This window comes from Microchirus variegatus (genome assembly GCF_963457635.1).
Source record: "Microchirus variegatus genome assembly, chromosome: 4".
Taxonomy (NCBI): domain Eukaryota; kingdom Metazoa; phylum Chordata; class Actinopteri; order Pleuronectiformes; family Soleidae; genus Microchirus; species Microchirus variegatus.
This window is the reverse complement of record NC_139805.1, coordinates 17,292,859-17,311,246: the sequence shown is the minus strand read 5'-3', so window position 1 is coordinate 17,311,246 and position 18,388 is coordinate 17,292,859. Positions and strand designations below refer to the sequence as shown.

Genomic DNA, 18,388 nt, shown 5'->3' with positions numbered 1-18,388 from the left:
GCGTCTCCAATCAGTACAGGATTGCGCGTTTTGTAGCACGGGAGCAGCACACGAGGGCGGTGTCTACCTGTTGGCCATCGCCCCACTGACTGTGTAAAGAATGCTGGAGCAGAGTCTTGTGTTTTCCTTAAAAGGAAGTGGGATCAGCTGACACATGGATGTTCTACATGTGGGAAAACGACTCAAATCAATGAACATTATTGTTGGAAAATTAATATATCACAGCTGAACTTAAATTAAGTATTGCTCTGCTGCTTTAAAACTGTTGAAGTGCTTGAAGGATAAACCAATTGAAACGAGGCACAAGAATGAAATATGACATAATTCAGTCATATTAATGTACACAATTATAAGGCTTAATGAATCAGGTAGAACAAGCTACATAATAAACAAAAAGTTTATGTCATAACGAGACAGAAAAATATAATTACATATACAGGAGCAATTCATTGATTAAAACAGATCATCTTATTAACAACAATGGCCCCATGAACTGATGTCAGAAAGTTCAATATCTACAGTACATTTGTGTACATTTCTGAAATATAGGTCATGCTAAATCAGTTCTATCTATAAAGGTCCATACCCTGTGTCATAATTCATGAATATAGTTTTAATTTGTTATGATGAGAGATGGAAATGGGATCTTGATGTGAAAGCAGATCCCAGACCACCATGTACGACCTGTTTCCATGTGTCCTTAACATCTTTTTTTTTTTTTTAATCCTCTTTACTGAAGCAATGACATGCACAGTTCAGATTGAGAAGTGAAGAAAGAATGAGGAACTGTGCAGAAGTAGAGCAGGAACAAACATATGGGTGAATTAAAAAAAAAGCTTTGCTCCTGCAAAAAAAGAAAATGTTGTGAGCAACACAATGAGACTTTAAAAGAGTCCAATTCTTTTTAAGTGATTTATTATCTCAGTCACGTTGCATCTTTTCACACTTCTCATTGGTAAAGTGAGTCACATAAACATCAATGTAAATCTTACTGACCTGTACTTTTCTACCTCTGAAACAAGCCTGACCAGTTTCTGTGTTTCCACCACCTGTCACAGACCTGCTGTTGATAACCGAGCTGCATCAGATCCTGTATACTTCTTGTATTCAAAGCATTTGCTATTTTTTGATTTACATATGATCAGACTTCCTCTTTCAGACTTTCACAAACATCTGACCTGAATCAAAAGGCCTAGAACCTGCAAAGTGGTCAGTAAATTAGCTTCAGTTAGGGACCAATACAGACTGAACAAAATATTAATGCAACACACAAATCAAATAAAAAAAAAATACAAGATAATCCATCCACTGGGCAGGTACACTCACATCAACATCGTGGACGAGGAGGAGGAGTGGATCACAAAAATGACCTACATGTGAAGGTGGAGCTCAGTGCCAAATAAAAGTGCTTGTCTAACCCTAGAACACTATCGCTCAAATTCAAAACACCATCACTAATGCCGGGTGATTTTTACCACCCAAGATAATAAATACACCCAATAAAAAGTACTTGTCATATATCAAATATATATCAAAACATGACAATACATGACACATTTGAGTAGTGTTCTTATATTTTAAACTGTGTCATGTCTAACAAAATGAAAGAAAAGCATCATGAGGGACCATATAAAATGCTCCAAAATTACTGGAAAATTAGGAGTTTGGGAACAAAAAAATTCTACAAAAATAAATAAATAATGAAGATGAAAACTTGGTTTTCATGAAAATCACATACATTTATTTGCTCGGGTGAAAACCAATGGTGTTCTAGGGTTGAGAACAAAACTGCACATTATAGAGCGACCTATTATTGTGACCAGTCCGAGCTACACCTGTGCAATTCTCTATAATCAGCATCTCCATATGTCTCACCTGCCATGTGGATGGATTGCTGCAGTAAAGGTGTAGTGCTCACTATAACTCATTTGTGATATATATATATATATATATGTATATATACACACACACATATTCATATACATATAGCATAGTATATAGGATATATACATATAAATAGTTGATTTGTTTACTGATTATTCCTTCTTAGTTATTAGTCATGAGTCAACTCTTCTACTCTTCTGATTTATTCGCTTGTATCACTATTAATTCATTTGATGATTCTACAAATAAAGTGATCCATTTAGTGGCTCATTTTATGACATATTTGCACATATAGTATTACTATATACATTTCAGGATTCATTGACAGTAATGCATCACAGGATCTGCTCTCACCTAAGGAACTACTAAAAGATAATGTAAATGTTTCTGATAAATATTTTGATGTTTGAATCACGTTACCTTACAAGGTCCAAGTTTCCTCTTAGCGACAACTGACTATATTTTAGCGGAAGGTGTAAGTGGATTTAGTGTGATGCAGACAGTGCTCAAACAGCTATGCTTTGGGTGCATGCGTAGGAAATGTTTGCACACTGTATATTATCAACCTCCTAAAACCCCTGTGTGTTTGACATATTTAGACATCCATCCTCTGTGATCACATCACATACTGTACAGGTGAGAACATTCCCAATCCGTCCTGCACGCAAACTTATGTCCAATCACAGAAATCTATTTGAAAAAATATATTGTTTTACACTAATCGGCGCTCATACGTTAATGTATTTGCAGCCACTGGCAAACTGTTAACGTGAATTGCTGTATGATTTATTTATTTCATATTCCAGCAGTGATCCAGAGCTGTGATCCATTCAAAGATGCTGACAGCAGGCAAATCTGTAGAGTCAGGCGTCATTATGTTCCTGCAAACAGTCATTACATCAGTGCGTATTAAAACGAATGAGGCTCCGATCATAATGAGGTCATAAGAAACACGTCCAGGACGCATTTTAATGACCCAGGAACAGTCCTACTGAACGCATGCGATCAGATCACTGAGGCTAGATGTTAAAGTTCTGAATTGGGGCCTACACTTTACACTTGAAACTCAACATAATATATAGTCCTGTATGCTGCTTTTTTCTGACCTGCGTTCACAGCCTGTTGTGTTCATTATACAACGTATTTCACATCCGATTCATAAACTACATATAAGGCTGCACTTATGTGTCGTAGCCTGGGGCAAAGGGAGGAGGCGTCAGGTACTCGTAAGGTAACTCTTCAGTTTGAACGCCGCCAAAGTGTGTTCCATCGACAACGTGCTCGTCTGAGATCTCCTGGTACTCACTGTTGTCTTGTGCCGGCACGTTAATCTCTGCATACAAATGGGGCTGTGGTGTGCTTTTCTTTTGTAATTTCTTCCTCAGAATCTTTAGGTTGGAGACAACCGACAGCCTCACATCGTGGCTCTTTGCAGGCTGACTGTTGCTGCTGAGCGGGTGTTCACTGGGAGCATGAGGTGCAGACACCGTCCTGATACAGACCTGGTTCTGGAACATCATGAAAGACACAGCAGAGCACAGCAGAAGGCAATGAAAACGTGAGTATGAACTGAAAAAAAGATGAATACTTCAAATGTGTAACCAGCATCCCGTTACTGACAGCTGGTTCCACTGGTTTCCCAGTTGAAACAGGTTTTTGACCTGTGGGAATGTGTTTGATCGACTTTCCCTCCTGGGTCAAATTACTCTGCAATACACATGGGTTTTTATTGGCTTTGGCTCCTGGTGAACATGTTTTATTTCTTAGTTTGCTTCATTATTGGCAGTGATTTTTTTTTTTCCCGTGCAACGCTACGACATGCATTCATCTTCTTGGACTTAGCATAGCTATTAACCATGGAATTTATTTATTTTTTTTAGAGAATATAGCTTTTTAGAAGTTGGGGCAGCATTTACTTCATTTTATTAGTGCTTAAAATGTGTTGCTCCCCAATGAGTTTGAACACAGAACCAAAGTTAACAATCAGTTATCGATCAGTTATCGATCAGTATCGAAAACTGGATCTGATATCGGATCCAATACAATCCAAAAATCCAATATGTTGCATGCTTCACTCTGCACAAAAAATGTAATAAAAATCAGCAAAAGCGTTTTAGCAGAGTCATGTTTGTGCTGTTTATTTCTTCTTTTTGGGAGAACAATATTTGTTACAAGGTTGTGAGAATTATGTCTTTGAATGTGTTGTTAAACAGCATCATAGTTCATAAATTGTCGGGGAAAAAAAGTTGGTATATACTATATATATACTCAAGTGTATGACACAAATAAGTAGTAGACTGTAACAGATGAATGACTGCTTCCTAAGTGTGTCAGAGAACTACTGTGGTGGACCTTGTTAAAGTCATTATTACCGTGGCAGGAGATATTTCTGTCAGATCTGGGTAATGTTGGTTTGGTTTGTTGTTTGGAGCCAGGACTGCAGAGTTGACCAGGTTCTGTGGTCGATATGGAAGTGCTGGTCTGACCGTTTCCTCCTGTGATTCTTTGTTGCTCCAGTTCAGTTGCGTCGAGTTGCTCTGCAGCAAACCGTCATCGGGTCTCAGGCGTTTTTGAGGAAACAGAAGTTCGGCATAGTTGGTCTGGTCACTTGAGGGCTTATAGAGAGAGAAGACGGAATACGATTCATTTTGTGATTTTCTTTCATAGAGTCTACTTGGTAGGTCCTTAAAAATGTACCGTAAATGCAAGAAAAAGCAAATATCTAGTGTTGTCAATTCAATCATTTCTACTACATAAGACAATACCTGTCCACAAGCGACAGTCAACACCTGACTGAAAGGCATGATGGGAGTTCGACGATGAAAGTCCACAAGGTCCTGCAGACAGCGGTAATGCCTATTCTCGCCCACTATGATGTATTGGCCTCCTTCCAGTGCATCAATCATGAAATGTCTGCAGCTGTCACCAACACTGAGTGGATATGAGCAAGACTTCGAACCGTTAGAATGAGTCCAATAACAAAATAAATCTCCTTTAATGCTGCAAACGCTCACCGACACGAGAGAGTGTAACCAATCCTGCTCTCGCTGACTCTGATGAGGAAGTAGCCAGGAGGCTTGGGTAAAAGCAGCTCCTCTGCCACCCTGCACAAATAATTAAATGATGGACTATGTTAAAAACTACAATATATGAATGTATTCAATCACACATAGGTAATTTTCCTACATAATGGCTATACAAATAGAATAAAGGTATGAATTATGAGTGTGCAGTTTGGACTGATTTAGTGACTTATTTCATGAAAATGCATCATAAACAAAATTATTTGTCCAATTATTTCACATGTCCTTTCTTTTTCCTTTTGGGCTATATTGTTGGTTGGTTTTGATATTACATCCTGAGTTTGTTTTGCACAATGTAAATGTTATATATTGCATTATTCTTATACTGTATCTGTGCTTTATGGGAGGCTTTGTTTTTTTTTATTGTGAGGCTATACAGTACATACATACAATACAGCATATCACAAGCTTTACTACTTCTTTATTTTACTCCTTTTAATAAAGTTAGTAACTCATGAACTCACTAGATATTGACACTAAATTCTTACTTCCTGGAGATGATCCCATGAAACCATTCAGGGACTATACCATTTGTGACGACAGACTGGAGCTGGGACTGTGTGAACCAGGTGACAGTCTGTTGTCCTTGTAATGACTGACTCCACATTCTGCTCCTTTAATCAGACTAATCTGCTGGATTAAAAAAAAAAAAAAAAAAAATACATTGCTCAACACAAAGGCCTGCAATGGTGTAAATTACACCTCAGTGAATCCTCATATGCAAGGTAAGTGCGTAGAGAACATGGCGTATACTTACATAACAGTATTTACAGTACAGTAAAAAATGTGTAGGCTGATGTATTATTGATATACGTAACACATTCAAATGACAGGGATTTAAAATGTTTGAAAAATACATCAAACTACTTCTATATAGTTTTTTTTAAATTCATAATTCAGCTTGTTGGGTTTCAAAACATCGAAACCCAACAATACATGTTCTATTTTTTAACCATAAACACCACATTTACATTTTAAATGTAAAAATCATTGACAATTTGGCTAGTTTGTGTGCAGCATTCATTACAAACTTCACTTAATGTGCTTCAGTCAAACCCTTACACCTGTACCTTGAGCACTTACTGTGGGTCAAAATGATTGGATGTTCTATATCAATGTCATTGTTGTTGATTTGAAATAAACACAACTCACGGGAGAAAAACAAATAATAACTCACCTCGTCTGGCGGGCTCGGCGATGAAATGTCACAGCAGAGCTCGCTCTCCTGTCACTGCCTGACTTTAGGGGTGGAGACAAAACCTTTGGACAGACACTCACAGTTTGAAAGGCTGTCAAAGGAAACAGCAGATAAAGAGAGGTCCAACTCTTCTAGTCCTACACAGGTTTCAGTCTGCGAAAAAGGGAAGCTTCAAAAAGGAGGTCATAATAGACTACCTGACAGATTTCTGCCTGTTAAAATGTTTTTATTCTCTCGCCAAGAGATTGCTCATTGTGTGAACTGTTGTGTTCCTCTTCTTTAGATCATATAATGACTTCAATACTGCTTTATCACTCGACCTAATAAAACAGGGTGCAGAAAATGACTATATAGTATATGGTGATTTTGTAATGAGCAGACAAGAATAAGAACTTCTATGCTTTTGTTGAATTTTAAGGGTGCTTAATTTCTCACATGGTTTCACTTCGTAGTTAACGAGACACATTTAATTATTTACTTTCATTTTCACATCAGTTTCTTTGGAGTTATCCAGTCACACCAGGGGAACAATGGAGACATTGCTTCACTAATGCTTAGGTCACGACTGCATCATGAACTACAGTCTAACCACGCTGTTGGAGTTGTGTGACTGGATCTACTTCTGCTCTTACTGGCAGGAGGCAACTATCTTGAAAATCAGGTTTGACATATGCGGCGATATCATCGCTGCTCACATGCACTGTCTATCTGTTAGATGAACTAGTGCTCATCGTAAAATGCTGACGATGTTTTTCTTTTAATTAAATCCTCAGCCGCTGTTAACACTGCTTATTAGTGCGACTTGACTGTTAACCTCAGACAATTAAACATTACTGCCAAACCTGGAAAGTCCTGAGAATGGACTAAATAAAGGTCACAGTTCTATTACAAAGAGACATGCACAAACTGAACATTGAAGTTGTACTGGGTAGCTTTTAAATACAAACAAATGTCTGCTACATTCAAACTTTTGTCCGATGAGTTCATTCAATGTCGATTAAGCCTGTCAGCTCCACACAGCAGTGTTTGTTTACATGTCATCCAAAAACATTACACCTTTTAAGTAATGACTGATGGAGACAAGGTGGAGTTAAGATACGAATGGGGACATAGCAAAGCGAGACAGCTGAAGACAACAAGTCACTCCCATAATAAGTATCAGGAGTGGAATCGCCGACTAAAAATAAACCTCGAATCACCAACGCAATTTTGTGCTTCTCTCAAATGTGACTGTCTGATAGTGGAAAAAATGCAGCAAAACAACTCCTTCACAACTGCTCGACCAAGGAACAGCAGCCCCAGGTTTCCTGAATACAGTTAAAATACAGATATAGAACACATAACTTAAAGGACTCATATTATACCTTATTTTTCCAAGTTAACCTACTTCCCTGGTGTCCTAATGATTATGTCTGTAACATGCTTTGGTCAAAATACCATAAGGATGAAGCACCACAGCAGTTCAATCACCCTGCCAAAGCACTCTCATGTGTTTTACGGACAAAGCACATTGTGACGTCCCAATGAGCACGGAAGTCACCATCACGTGTTTTATCTCCTGTAATAAGACTGAAGAGGACCACAAAAACATGAGTGAGTCATCTTTTTTCACACTTTGCCAACTGATAGGGCCTCCAGAGTCCACACTGTAAGGGTATACAAAGGATTAAAAAGTTGATTTTGCATAATATGTCCCCTTTAAAGACCAAAACTCGCAGCGTTTTGGTAATTACTCGTAAATCCACAGGAGGCAATACAAGCTCCACATGAGCTTTAAATCCTAATTTACGACAAACAAACAGGTCCATGGTGTCTAATCCAAGATAATGAGGATTAAATGTCACAATTAATAACAGACTGAAAGAAAACAAATAAGGGATAATAAAAGGAAAATAAATCCTGACATCATTTTTTTTTATTATTATTTGAATTGGTCAGCTGACTAGAACATTTTGACTTGACAATTCAAATTCAATGTTTAAACAAAAATAAGCAAAGCATTAAAATCCATTTCTTAATTCAATTGTTTATTTCCTATAAAGTCAGGTCCTCCATATTCCATGGTTGGTTAAGAAAATATAATACTATAATAAGTACATAATCCTTCAGAAAGTCCTTCTGAATAGAAATTTTCATGTTCATATAAAGTGGTTTTTGGATGCAAAGCTGCAATTATCTGCTTGATTCACTAATAATAACCCAAAGCCAAATAGCAAACATTAACAAAACACATGCTTGAATGATCCTCCCCAACAAAGGTGTTACATATTTAATATACATGAACCTCCAATGATAAATGGTGCAAATGTAAGCCGACTTAACATTTAAGAATCTCATGTTTCACAATTCAAAGTACACTCGTCTACAAAAGCCGTAGATCAATACATTTCTGAAACTACAGTTCAATAATTGTAGATCTTATTTACAATTGCAGAATTATTTAAATTCCCCCCCCCATCAATAATCAGTGAAGAAATCCAAATGTCTGACAACTGACGGGATTAAAATGGGACAACATTTCAAACAATCCAAACAAAAGAACCGGGTCAAACCAAATTAAAGCCAATCTTAAGTCTAAAAACAGTGTGTTTTTTTTTTTTTTAATGAGCGAGAGTCAGTTTAACCAAAACAGTGCTTAAACGTTTAAGTCCATCAATGATGACTTGGATCCACAGGTTAATATTTTTGCAGCTGCAGACTAATCTTTTTCAGAATTAGAAAAACAAAAAACTGTCACTCAGGGCAAAAAAACCAAAACAAACCAAGGCGATTCTAACAAGCTTTCAGTCACTTTCCCCATTCTAAAACTTGCTCAAGCTTATACCATATGCAATAGAATGTGGAGTGACAGCAGAAAATTTAAAAAAGCTGAATCCTATGCACATTTCTAATCTCAAACAAAGCTCGTCAGGTCAAATGTGCAAAGCTTTTTGAGGTTTTCTACGCACCCAAAAACATGCATAGTTCAGACGGCTGTGATACAGGGCCAAAAGAGAAAGAAAACACAGAACATAAAGAAATCAAAAGATAAGTGGGATAAGTGGAAAGAGGTGTAGAGGAAGAGGAGTAAATGAAGTGAAGACGGCATCCTGGGTTCCCAAATGCATCAATAGGAATGCAAATGAATAAAATGCTTGAAAACGATTAAATGAAAAGGTTATATCTTTAAATCGTATGTCAGTGCTCAGATGTATTTAAAGGGGGCAAACAGAGAGGGAAGAGGGAAAGTTGTGCATGAATAATCTTTGCTTTCAGTTAAGACTTGCAACAAACATAGTCAACACGTTAAGAACTTTTTTTTTTCTTTCACAGAACAAACAAAAGAAAAGTGCATAATCAATAAGAACATAAAAGGGCACTTTGTCATTTGGTGCTATGTTTTGTTTTCACTCCATAAATACTGCTACAGCCACAGCCCCGATCCAAGGCCCGGAAAAAAACGGTTGTGTTCCCCCAATGGAACTGACAACTAGAAACAAGTATGAACGCAATGATTAATCGATGCGATTCCTTCTCTGCCGCCAGCTGCTGTGCAGCTGCATTGCCTCCAGCTGTGAGAGTCAGGTATTGCTATTGCAAATATGGAAGTGCATCAAAACAATCATCTTCCTCAATACTTAATACACCTCTATTCTCTGCAGCAAACAAAGCAATACCAAACATGAGGAAAGCAACCCGGAGAAGAGGAACCAGTGTGCCCTAAAAATGTACTGAAAACATGTGAATACTGGACTCTAAATACACTACATTGCACATTTCAGTGTTCACAAGAGGAATGAATGGAATGTTTCAGCCTAAGAAATCAACAGACAAACGTAGAACAGGTGGACAGAGGGAATGTAAACTCCAACGTTGATATGATGAGTAAAACGCACTGGCACTGCTGCTTTTTTATGGTGAATAATACTCGATAAGATATATTTATATGCTGTTTTGACCTAATGTGCATATAAAGAAATGTGGGTCACCTAAATCAGCGATACAGTAATTCATAAAATGGGACTAACTTGGGATTGTACTTGGATCAGTAGATTGTATTATATGATTGAGTATATAAAAATTAGATGCCCCATTGAGAATAATCTAGAAATATTACTTGGGGCTACTTTTAGAGATAAGGACTGAATAAATACGACTTCACAGAGTGACAAAACACTTAGGCGTCAGACAATATTGTAAGAAAATTACAAATACTTACAAAAAAGGTCTGTTTGATTACTCCAAGTGTCGTATGTGGAGGCAGTCTTTAAAAGTCTACAAAATGTAGGGAATTAATTTGGATCCACAGGTCTAAGGAACCACTGTAAAACAAAAAATATATATATATAAGTAGATATGTGATACTGCATGTAACAGAGGCCATAGGCGACTGGTGGACAAGGGTAGCAATACATTTTTGTTGTTCCCAGTATATAATCACAGGACAAACGCGAAAAAAAGGCAGAGGAAGACAAGTGGAGGGGGATAAAAGAGACGGATATCAGAGTGTGCTCTGTCCAGTTCTGTCCAGTGGGGGACACAGTTAAGGCGATGGTGGATGCCAACGCTCCAGTCTCCTCACAGGAGTGTGCAGCGGAAGAAACTGCTCTTCTTGGGCTGTTCTGTAATCTTTACTCCTTGACTGCTGCCCTGCGGGTTGTTGCCCTCCTAAAAATACACAAGCATGAGAAACCACAAATGAGAACCAACAAAAAAATACATGCAGATAACATATGCACGGAAACTCAACAATCAGCTTTCCACTTTTCTGTATCCTTACCAGCTTCTTGTCCATTTTTGCTTTGATGTCTCTGGCGAGGGTTAAGAAGGCCTGCAGATGAGGACAGGTGAGCAAAATCAATTATAACAATGTTCATGTTGGACACAAGGAGGAAGAATGCAACATAAATTGTGACAAAGGTAAGGTGTTATGGCCGGGTGATACTTTCTGTCCGCATGAGTAAACCAACAACAACAGTACAGCCAAAATATTCACAAAAAATCTTTTGCGGACCGCAAATCATGTTTATGTTTTGAAATCATGTTTTGGCATGTGGCGCCACCTACCGCCGTCTACCAATCATTGCAGTCAGTAGAGTCTCCGCTGCCGAGCAACCACAGGTTGCCAGTTACGTCTGAGCTACAATGGCGGAGAAAGCGAAACCTAAAAGATCTCGGTATATATAATTTGAGTGTAGTAACCGTTTTTGGCCACATTCTTACATATGGCGCCTTTAATTATCTGCCCATTTCTGCAATAGTCCATGTGGACCCTATATGGATAAATCCACACACTCCTCAAGTTCGATTCCAAGTGGCCTGTACGAATGCTCCCTGTAACTCAACACAGTTGGTCGGGCTGGGGCGCTTTTGTTTTGGTCAAAAGAGACAATGAAGAAGACAATAGCCATGGAAAAAAAGCTTGAGGTCATATAAGGATGTTCACTGCTAACCACACAATGTACAAATCAGCACTCAAATAATACACAGAAACACAACAGTGGTAATTTCATGGTGAGAAATCGCAGCTACCAAAATAGAATATGAGATCCAGTACATGCTACAATGACGCGGTCCCTTGTTTAGTACGAACAGAACCGCAGGCATTTTTGAGCATGTGTCGAGTATGACCCGGCCCTTACTCGTCAATTACTGCATGACAAAGTACATAACTCTGTCTATGGGTTTGCAGTGAACGAACCATGTGTTTACGATTAAATTATGGCCGATAAAGTGATTTAGCATGATTCTTGTCTTGAGTTAAATGTAGAACCCAGGGAGACTGAACGATTGGTGTTATGTAGGTTTCAGATAATGAGGATGATTCAAAGGGCAAGACAAAGAAATGCATTGTTGCACTCCAGCGTGTTAAGATCATCTAGTACCTCTGATTTATAGACTATTCAAACATGCAGAGTAGAAACAATCAAAAGCAAAATCTAAATAAAAACACAGTGCAAAAAAAGTGTAAACTCACATTCTCAACATTGATGTTTGCCTTTGCACTGGTCTCCATGAATTTGATGCCGTACTCCAGTGCCAACTGAGTGCAGGAGAAAATAGTAAAGATAATAACTATGTGCACAAAGAGAACACTGTTCTAGAGCAGTACGTTTAATCAAGCTCTCAGTGCACATTTTTGTCAGATTCATCGCCTCACCTTCTCTCCTCTGTCTTTGGACACCTGTCGCTTGTCATTAACATCACACTTGTTTCCAAGGACCATCCGCTCTACATCTGCTGAGGCGTGCTGTGGAAGGAAAAAGTTGGTATGTTGAACATGCAGGAAGAGCAAATAAAAAATATAATATAACACAAAGCAATATTTGTTCAAAGGGCAGGGAAATAATTTGATAATTTACATTGCAATATAATTTTATTCAATATCAATATAAAAAAGGTTATATATATATATATATACTTCCAAACATACTGTAAGATGTAAAACAATCACTTTGAATGCTTTATTGTTGTTATTATAAATTAGAATAAAACCGCTATTAACTGGTCTATTGAACTTTCCCTCAATAGCAAATACCTTTCTTTATTTATCTGACATTCATTGTTAGAATTATCATTATCTGTCATCTGTTAATAAATAATACAAAGGGTTACCTCTTCTATATTCCGTATCCAGTTTTTGATGTTGTCAAAAGACTTCTCGTTGGTTATGTCATACACCAACATGATGCCCTGGAGGGTTTATAGAAGAAAGAACTGAGCAGCCACACAACAATGGAGTCTTTCCACGCTAATTCTTGTTAGTTCATAGAAAAGGACTTAGAGATGAATTAGCCATGGATCACATGATTGTGCAGCCACAAGTGAAGGCATGGCATTTAAAATACCAGAGGACAACAAAGAGCAATCGTGCACACAAACAGATTTTGGACTAAAGTGAGAGTGGTGATAAAATATAGGTCGAGCGTCCCTATAAAACAGTGTCATGAGCCATTCTGGGAAATGATCTGTACATGTATTTTCTTTGAGCTGAAACACTGATAATGCAATGCTTACCATGGCTCCTCTGTAGTAGGCTGTTGTGATGGTCCTGAACCTCTCCTGTCCTGCTGTATCCCTACACAGAAAACACATCTTAACAAAATATTTGAATAAATAGATAAATACAGAACTGCTAATGGTGCTCCTTTGTAATACCAAATATGTCCCATTTATTACTTCAATAAGTGCCGAAATGAACACACACATAAGATATGTCAAATTTAGAGTGAAGGAACCTCCGACAACAGAAACATACACAACAAACCTGCATTATACTTATTAATGAGCAAGGTGTTAAAGATTATATAAATAATTTACAGGCTCTTACTATCATAGAGTAATAAATGAGCTGTTTATCTATATCCATGTGCTTTTGGTGATATAACCTCTTTATATGGCTTGTGCATTACAACACAGCAACAATAAGAGTCCTGTTGCTCTATTCAATTATGCAATGAAAACACCCGACCAATGTGAATAAAAACATTCAGTTTATAAAGTCAAGTCACAATAAGTATTGTGTTGCACTGGGAGGTGTTCCCAATGTTGTTTGCCCAGTTCATATATGGGTGTTTTCCACATTGAGTGTTTATAAATGACTAGGTCATAGGCTAGGAAATAAATGCGTCAGCACAAATATGTCTGTAACTGCTATTATTGAATGTCAAAGTGAAAACAGTAATCGACCAATGTCTCAATCAGTAGTACATAAAGTTGTTATTCGTACCCACCATAAAGAAGGCCTGAAGTATTAAAAGTTCCAATGTGCAACATTTGTGAGTTTTTTTGACAGAGAGAAATTGAATATAGTACCAATGAGTGTTTGTTTGTTTGTATGAGGGTATAGGCAATACGATAAATACCATTAGGTCATTGCAGCTTTACAATTAGTGTTTTAAATGTACTTTAGCCAAAGGCATTGATTAATGGAGGCCACCATCCTGTGATGGCATGTTTCTACAGCAGCATGAATGAACAAACTGGCCAGAGTTAACAAAGACGAACCAAGGCCACTGTAGTTTCCGGTCAAGCACAGGAAGGGAGGAATGAGCAGAGGAGTTTGCTACAATCTCAGTCTCACTTATAGCTGTCACTAGTATTTACACACAACATTTACACAACCTTACAAAAGATGCACCTGACAAGTGAATGTTAATGACCTCTACCTCTCAACCTGTAAGTGACACTGTCAGGACTTAATTACCATATCTGTAGCTTGATCTTCTTCCCATCTAGTTCTATTGTTCTGATTTTGAAGTCAATACCTGGAAAAACAAGCAAACAAATAAAACCACGTTATTTACCAACTTAAGAACAACTAACTCTTTTTTTAAAGAGTCAAGCAGTGTCAAATTGTATCCAACATCACGTTGGTAGAGACAGTAATGCATGTGGACTTATTAGAACAGATGTAATGTTGGATAGGAGTGAGCAAAGTACAGCTGGTCATATGAAGGAATGACACTGCCCACTGACGCTAGCTCACTGACAGCCATGGTAGCTAGTTAGCTCAACTTGTCATAGTCAAGCCGTATCCGATATTCGCTTAAAACCACGGGCTGTGTTCCTGCTTTAGTTGAAAATGTATCCAGATTATATGTTGTAGCATCACAGTTGGTAATAATATCGCTGACTGTTAAGGGAAAAGTCCATATTTCACGCCGGCTTGGCTGCTTCCTGAATAGCCATTAGCACAACACGATCGCTAGCCAGAGGAGTTAGCAACAAATTAGCACGACAGGATGGGCTGCTCCTTGTGCCACTTTTCGCCCAAGACACTCCAACAAAACCGACTTTTACCCACCTATAGTAGAGATAAACGTTGAGTTGAAGGCATCCTCTGAAAATCTGAAGAGCACGCAGGTCTTTCCGACGCCCGAATCGCCGATTAAAAGTAGTTTGAACAAGTAATCGTAAGTCTTCGCCATGTTATTAGCTAGCTTACTACTGCGGATATCCCGCCCGGTGTGGAGACAGAAACGTCAGTGCGGTGCGCAGCCGTGTGGTCAAATCAACTGCCACTCTTCTCTGTCGTCGTGGCTCCGGAAGTCTGCTCCCCCTCTGGGTGTGCTCGTTTTTATGTATCATGTCACCCGGACTAATGTACACTTGTTATTTCACGTCGACGGGTTGAACACTGCCCTCACACGAATATATTGTTGAGTAATCGATCGAAATGAGACAAATTATATCACAGCGATGGATGGATGTAATAGTACAGTAATGACGCACCAGGCCAGGCGGAAGGTAGTTTCACTTTTAACTGTTGTTCACTGAGACTTGCAGTTACACATACAATAATCTGTTGCACCCCTGAAGAAAAAAAAGATATATTACGAATATATTAACGTTAAAACGTCTGTTTTTAAATGAAAAAAGAGGTGTATTTCTTCTTTTTTTAAAATGTCTTAACCTCCTGGGGGCGCCACATACTATTGCATTGGAAGTACTCTAAATATAATATTATATGATATAATATGATATCATATAATATAATATTTCCCGTATTGTTAACATTATGGGAAAATTATGATTTCCTTTAATTTTGGTATGTTTTTATTTTTCAACCACTCGTAATTTTTTCCACACCTGACCCAAGTAGGGCTCAGTTCTTTTCACTTGGAAAAACCTTTTTGTGGTCTTGAATAAATGAATTATTTAATGTGTTTTTTGGTGACGTTTTAAGATGTGTCCCTCCCCTAACAAAGACACCGCCCTCTCACACTGTCTCTCTCTCTGGTTCTTAACGTTTGACATCATCACAACAACAAATCACAGGTGTTTTGAACAGACTTCACTTACCTGCGTTGTATTTGTCTTGGACTAAAATCCTGATCTGATTTTACAAAATGTCTGTAAGTAAATATTTCTTCTGGTTTGATTATTGGTTGGTTGGTTAGAATTATATGAATGTCTTAATGTTATGAAGCGTATTCAATGAATAATTTGTTTATGCAGGTCATATCCGGTTGTAAGAAAGTTGTTGCATTGTAAACGAATTGATAAAGAGCAATCGATTAGTTACTACATGCAATGTAGTCGTTACTGTTATGTATGTAGTGTGCACTGTACATATGCATGTGCCAGGACTTGCCTGGACATGTCTGTGCACTTGCTATAACGTGCAATTCACTCTGCAGACTGTAGGAGGCGTCATAACAAAGTTTATAAACAAAAATATCATTCAGTGATAGGTTTAGGTGAAGAAAAGTTATGAATTCAAACCCTCCACCATCATCACATCATGTGCTGAAAGTGTGGTATGTTTTATAAAGCCTCAAAAACAAAGTAAAAACAAAGTTATTGTTTGTTGTGGTGTGTAGACTTGAGTGTTTGTTTGCACATGTAACGACTTTATACATTATGTATACATGTCATTTTGTAGTTGTGTTTTATAATTCTATACTAATATTAATGTTGCTGCATTTATTTATTTTTTAATCCCAGCTGGCTAAGGATCTGATGCATCCCGGCTTCACGGAGGAGAGGAGAAGACATAAGAAGAAGAGGCTGGTTCAGAGTCCTAACTCCTACTTCTTGGATGTTAAATGCATAGGTAAGGGCTGTGCACCACATGTGTAGTTTTCATCATACTTTTTGTCTTTTAAAGTGGGTTAATCCAATTTCTCTTTGAACATTTTACAGGCTGCTACAAGATTACCACCATCTTCAGCCATGCCCAGACAGTGGTACCTTGTTCAGGCTGCTCTGTAATTCTCTGCCAACCAGGAGGAGGGAAATGCAAACTAACAGCCGGTGAGAACAATGTCACAAACTGCTTATTTTCACATTGCTGTTGTTTCATTTATTTACTCACTGTTGTTTATACTGAGAGTGTTCTCTTTTCCCTTCTCCCCTCTAGGCTGCTCCTTCAGAAGGAAACATCACTTAAACACATCGCTGAACAAACATGCACCTGAATCCAATAACAGGCAGTAAATGACCAAATGAGGCTGAGAACTCACACTCTGTAATTAAATGTATGGCTGTTTACACCACCCAAAGCAGAGGAATCACCTTAATGTGTAAACCGATTGTGTGGAAATCGAACTCCCCCTGTGGGGTTGAATGGGGAAGAGGAGGGAGAATGAGTTGTGTGAGGAAATTTAAACTCAGGACTGTTCAAGTAGACATTCCCATATGCTTAAATTGAACTGTATAGGTTGTATGGGCAATTTTAAAGCTGATGATTTAAGTGAAACATGTTTTGTAATTAATGAAATGCAAAGACAAAAAAAGGGGAGGTCAAAGGAGTCGTGATTTCTGTAAAACATTTATTAGACTGACATAGAGGGGGTGGTGAATGAAATAGTTCAAAACAGCCTTGATCAAATGTGAGGCGCGACTCATGGCCCTGGCACAAAATGAAACCATGTTGACCATCCAAAACAAAACAAAAATAATAATAAAAAAAGGTGTTCAAAATGTGTTGCCCATCTTATGTGAGTTCTTTGGTCTTAAGACTTCCCCTGGCAAAAAAAAAAGAAGAAAAAAAAAAGTGGCGTAATTGAAACAACATCCCCCCAAAAAAAGTCAAAAATATAACTTCTCACATACCTAACATTATTCTACTATATACAATAAGTATCCATGGTTGGCAAAACTTAACCAAGCTTTCAGTGGTGTGGGGTTTAGCTCGCTCATGTAAGAACAATAGTTTGTAAATCTAGTAAAAAATATTGGCAACATTATGAAATCTGTGGCAGTGGAGAGGTTAGCTTCAGGAAAGGTATTCATGTCGTGAATGTAATGTATATAGATAAAAATGTCAGTGCAGATTCGTACACTATAAGGAGTGCAGGAATGGCACCATCAATGTTCTGTATGTCAGATACAGGAGACATCGGTTTTAATTTAAATGTAGAGAAACCTAATATGACTGAGCAGCGTGTGCCAACATGACTTTTTATTTAATTTATGAATGAAAACCTTTCCGCGAGCCACCTGTCCGTTTGACCATCTCGCTGCTTTAAACATACACAGATTTTAGGTGAACAAGACCGAGTTAAAAGCCTCTTCAGTTAGTTGTTAAAGCATGTTCAGAAAAACAACTCGACTGGCTTTATATCACCACTGGGTGGCACTTCAGAGCTGTTGAGAGAGAGAAACCCAATACCATCTGTAAGCCCTTGTATTAGTATAATCAGACAGAGGTGTAATGTATGTATGTGCATATAAAATGGAAAATTGAAAAGTGGTTGAGTGACCAAATCTGACGTTTCTTTGGGTGGTATTAAATGCC

At 38.0% G+C, this 18,388-nt stretch overlaps 3 protein-coding genes across 5 annotated transcripts; 1 reads left to right on the top strand and 2 right to left on the bottom strand.

The window, feature by feature from the left end:
• Positions 1-3,065: 3,065 nt before the first annotated feature.
• Positions 3,066-5,574, bottom strand: hsh2d (hematopoietic SH2 domain containing; the record flags this gene model as incomplete). The annotated part of the gene is made up of 5 exons (XM_083888193.1): positions 3,066-3,392; positions 4,257-4,499; positions 4,650-4,815; positions 4,899-4,988; positions 5,456-5,574. 5 exons carry the CDS (start codon positions 5,572-5,574, stop codon positions 3,066-3,068), a joined length of 945 nt encoding a protein of 314 aa, XP_083744319.1.
• Positions 5,575-8,778: 3,204 nt separating this feature from the next.
• Positions 8,779-15,101, bottom strand: LOC310926616 (ras-related protein Rab-8A). Its single transcript, XM_083888785.1, has 8 exons — positions 14,951-15,101; positions 14,351-14,411; positions 13,162-13,222; positions 12,760-12,837; positions 12,305-12,394; positions 12,122-12,187; positions 10,925-10,975; positions 8,779-10,812 (listed from the first exon to the last, which is right to left on the bottom strand). Exons 1-8 carry the CDS (start codon positions 15,072-15,074, stop codon positions 10,723-10,725), a joined length of 621 nt encoding a protein of 206 aa, XP_083744911.1. The 5' UTR covers positions 15,075-15,101; the 3' UTR covers positions 8,779-10,722.
• A 202-nt stretch (positions 15,102-15,303) lies between these two features.
• Positions 15,304-18,379, top strand: LOC310925949 (small ribosomal subunit protein eS27-like). 3 transcript variants are annotated; one of them, XM_083888027.1, is made up of 5 exons: positions 15,304-15,393; positions 15,925-16,001; positions 16,594-16,702; positions 16,792-16,902; positions 17,009-18,379. In XM_083888027.1, exons 2-5 carry the CDS (start codon positions 15,996-15,998, stop codon positions 17,083-17,085), a joined length of 303 nt encoding a protein of 100 aa, XP_083744153.1. In that variant the 5' UTR covers positions 15,304-15,393; positions 15,925-15,995; the 3' UTR covers positions 17,086-18,379. The 3 variants fall into 3 exon arrangements, with proteins under 3 accessions (XP_083744153.1, XP_083744151.1, XP_083744152.1); XM_083888025.1 differs by lacking the exon at positions 15,925-16,001 and having other exon boundaries at positions 15,311-15,393; XM_083888026.1 differs by lacking the exon at positions 15,304-15,393 and having other exon boundaries at positions 15,891-16,001.
• Positions 18,380-18,388: the final 9 nt, after the last annotated feature.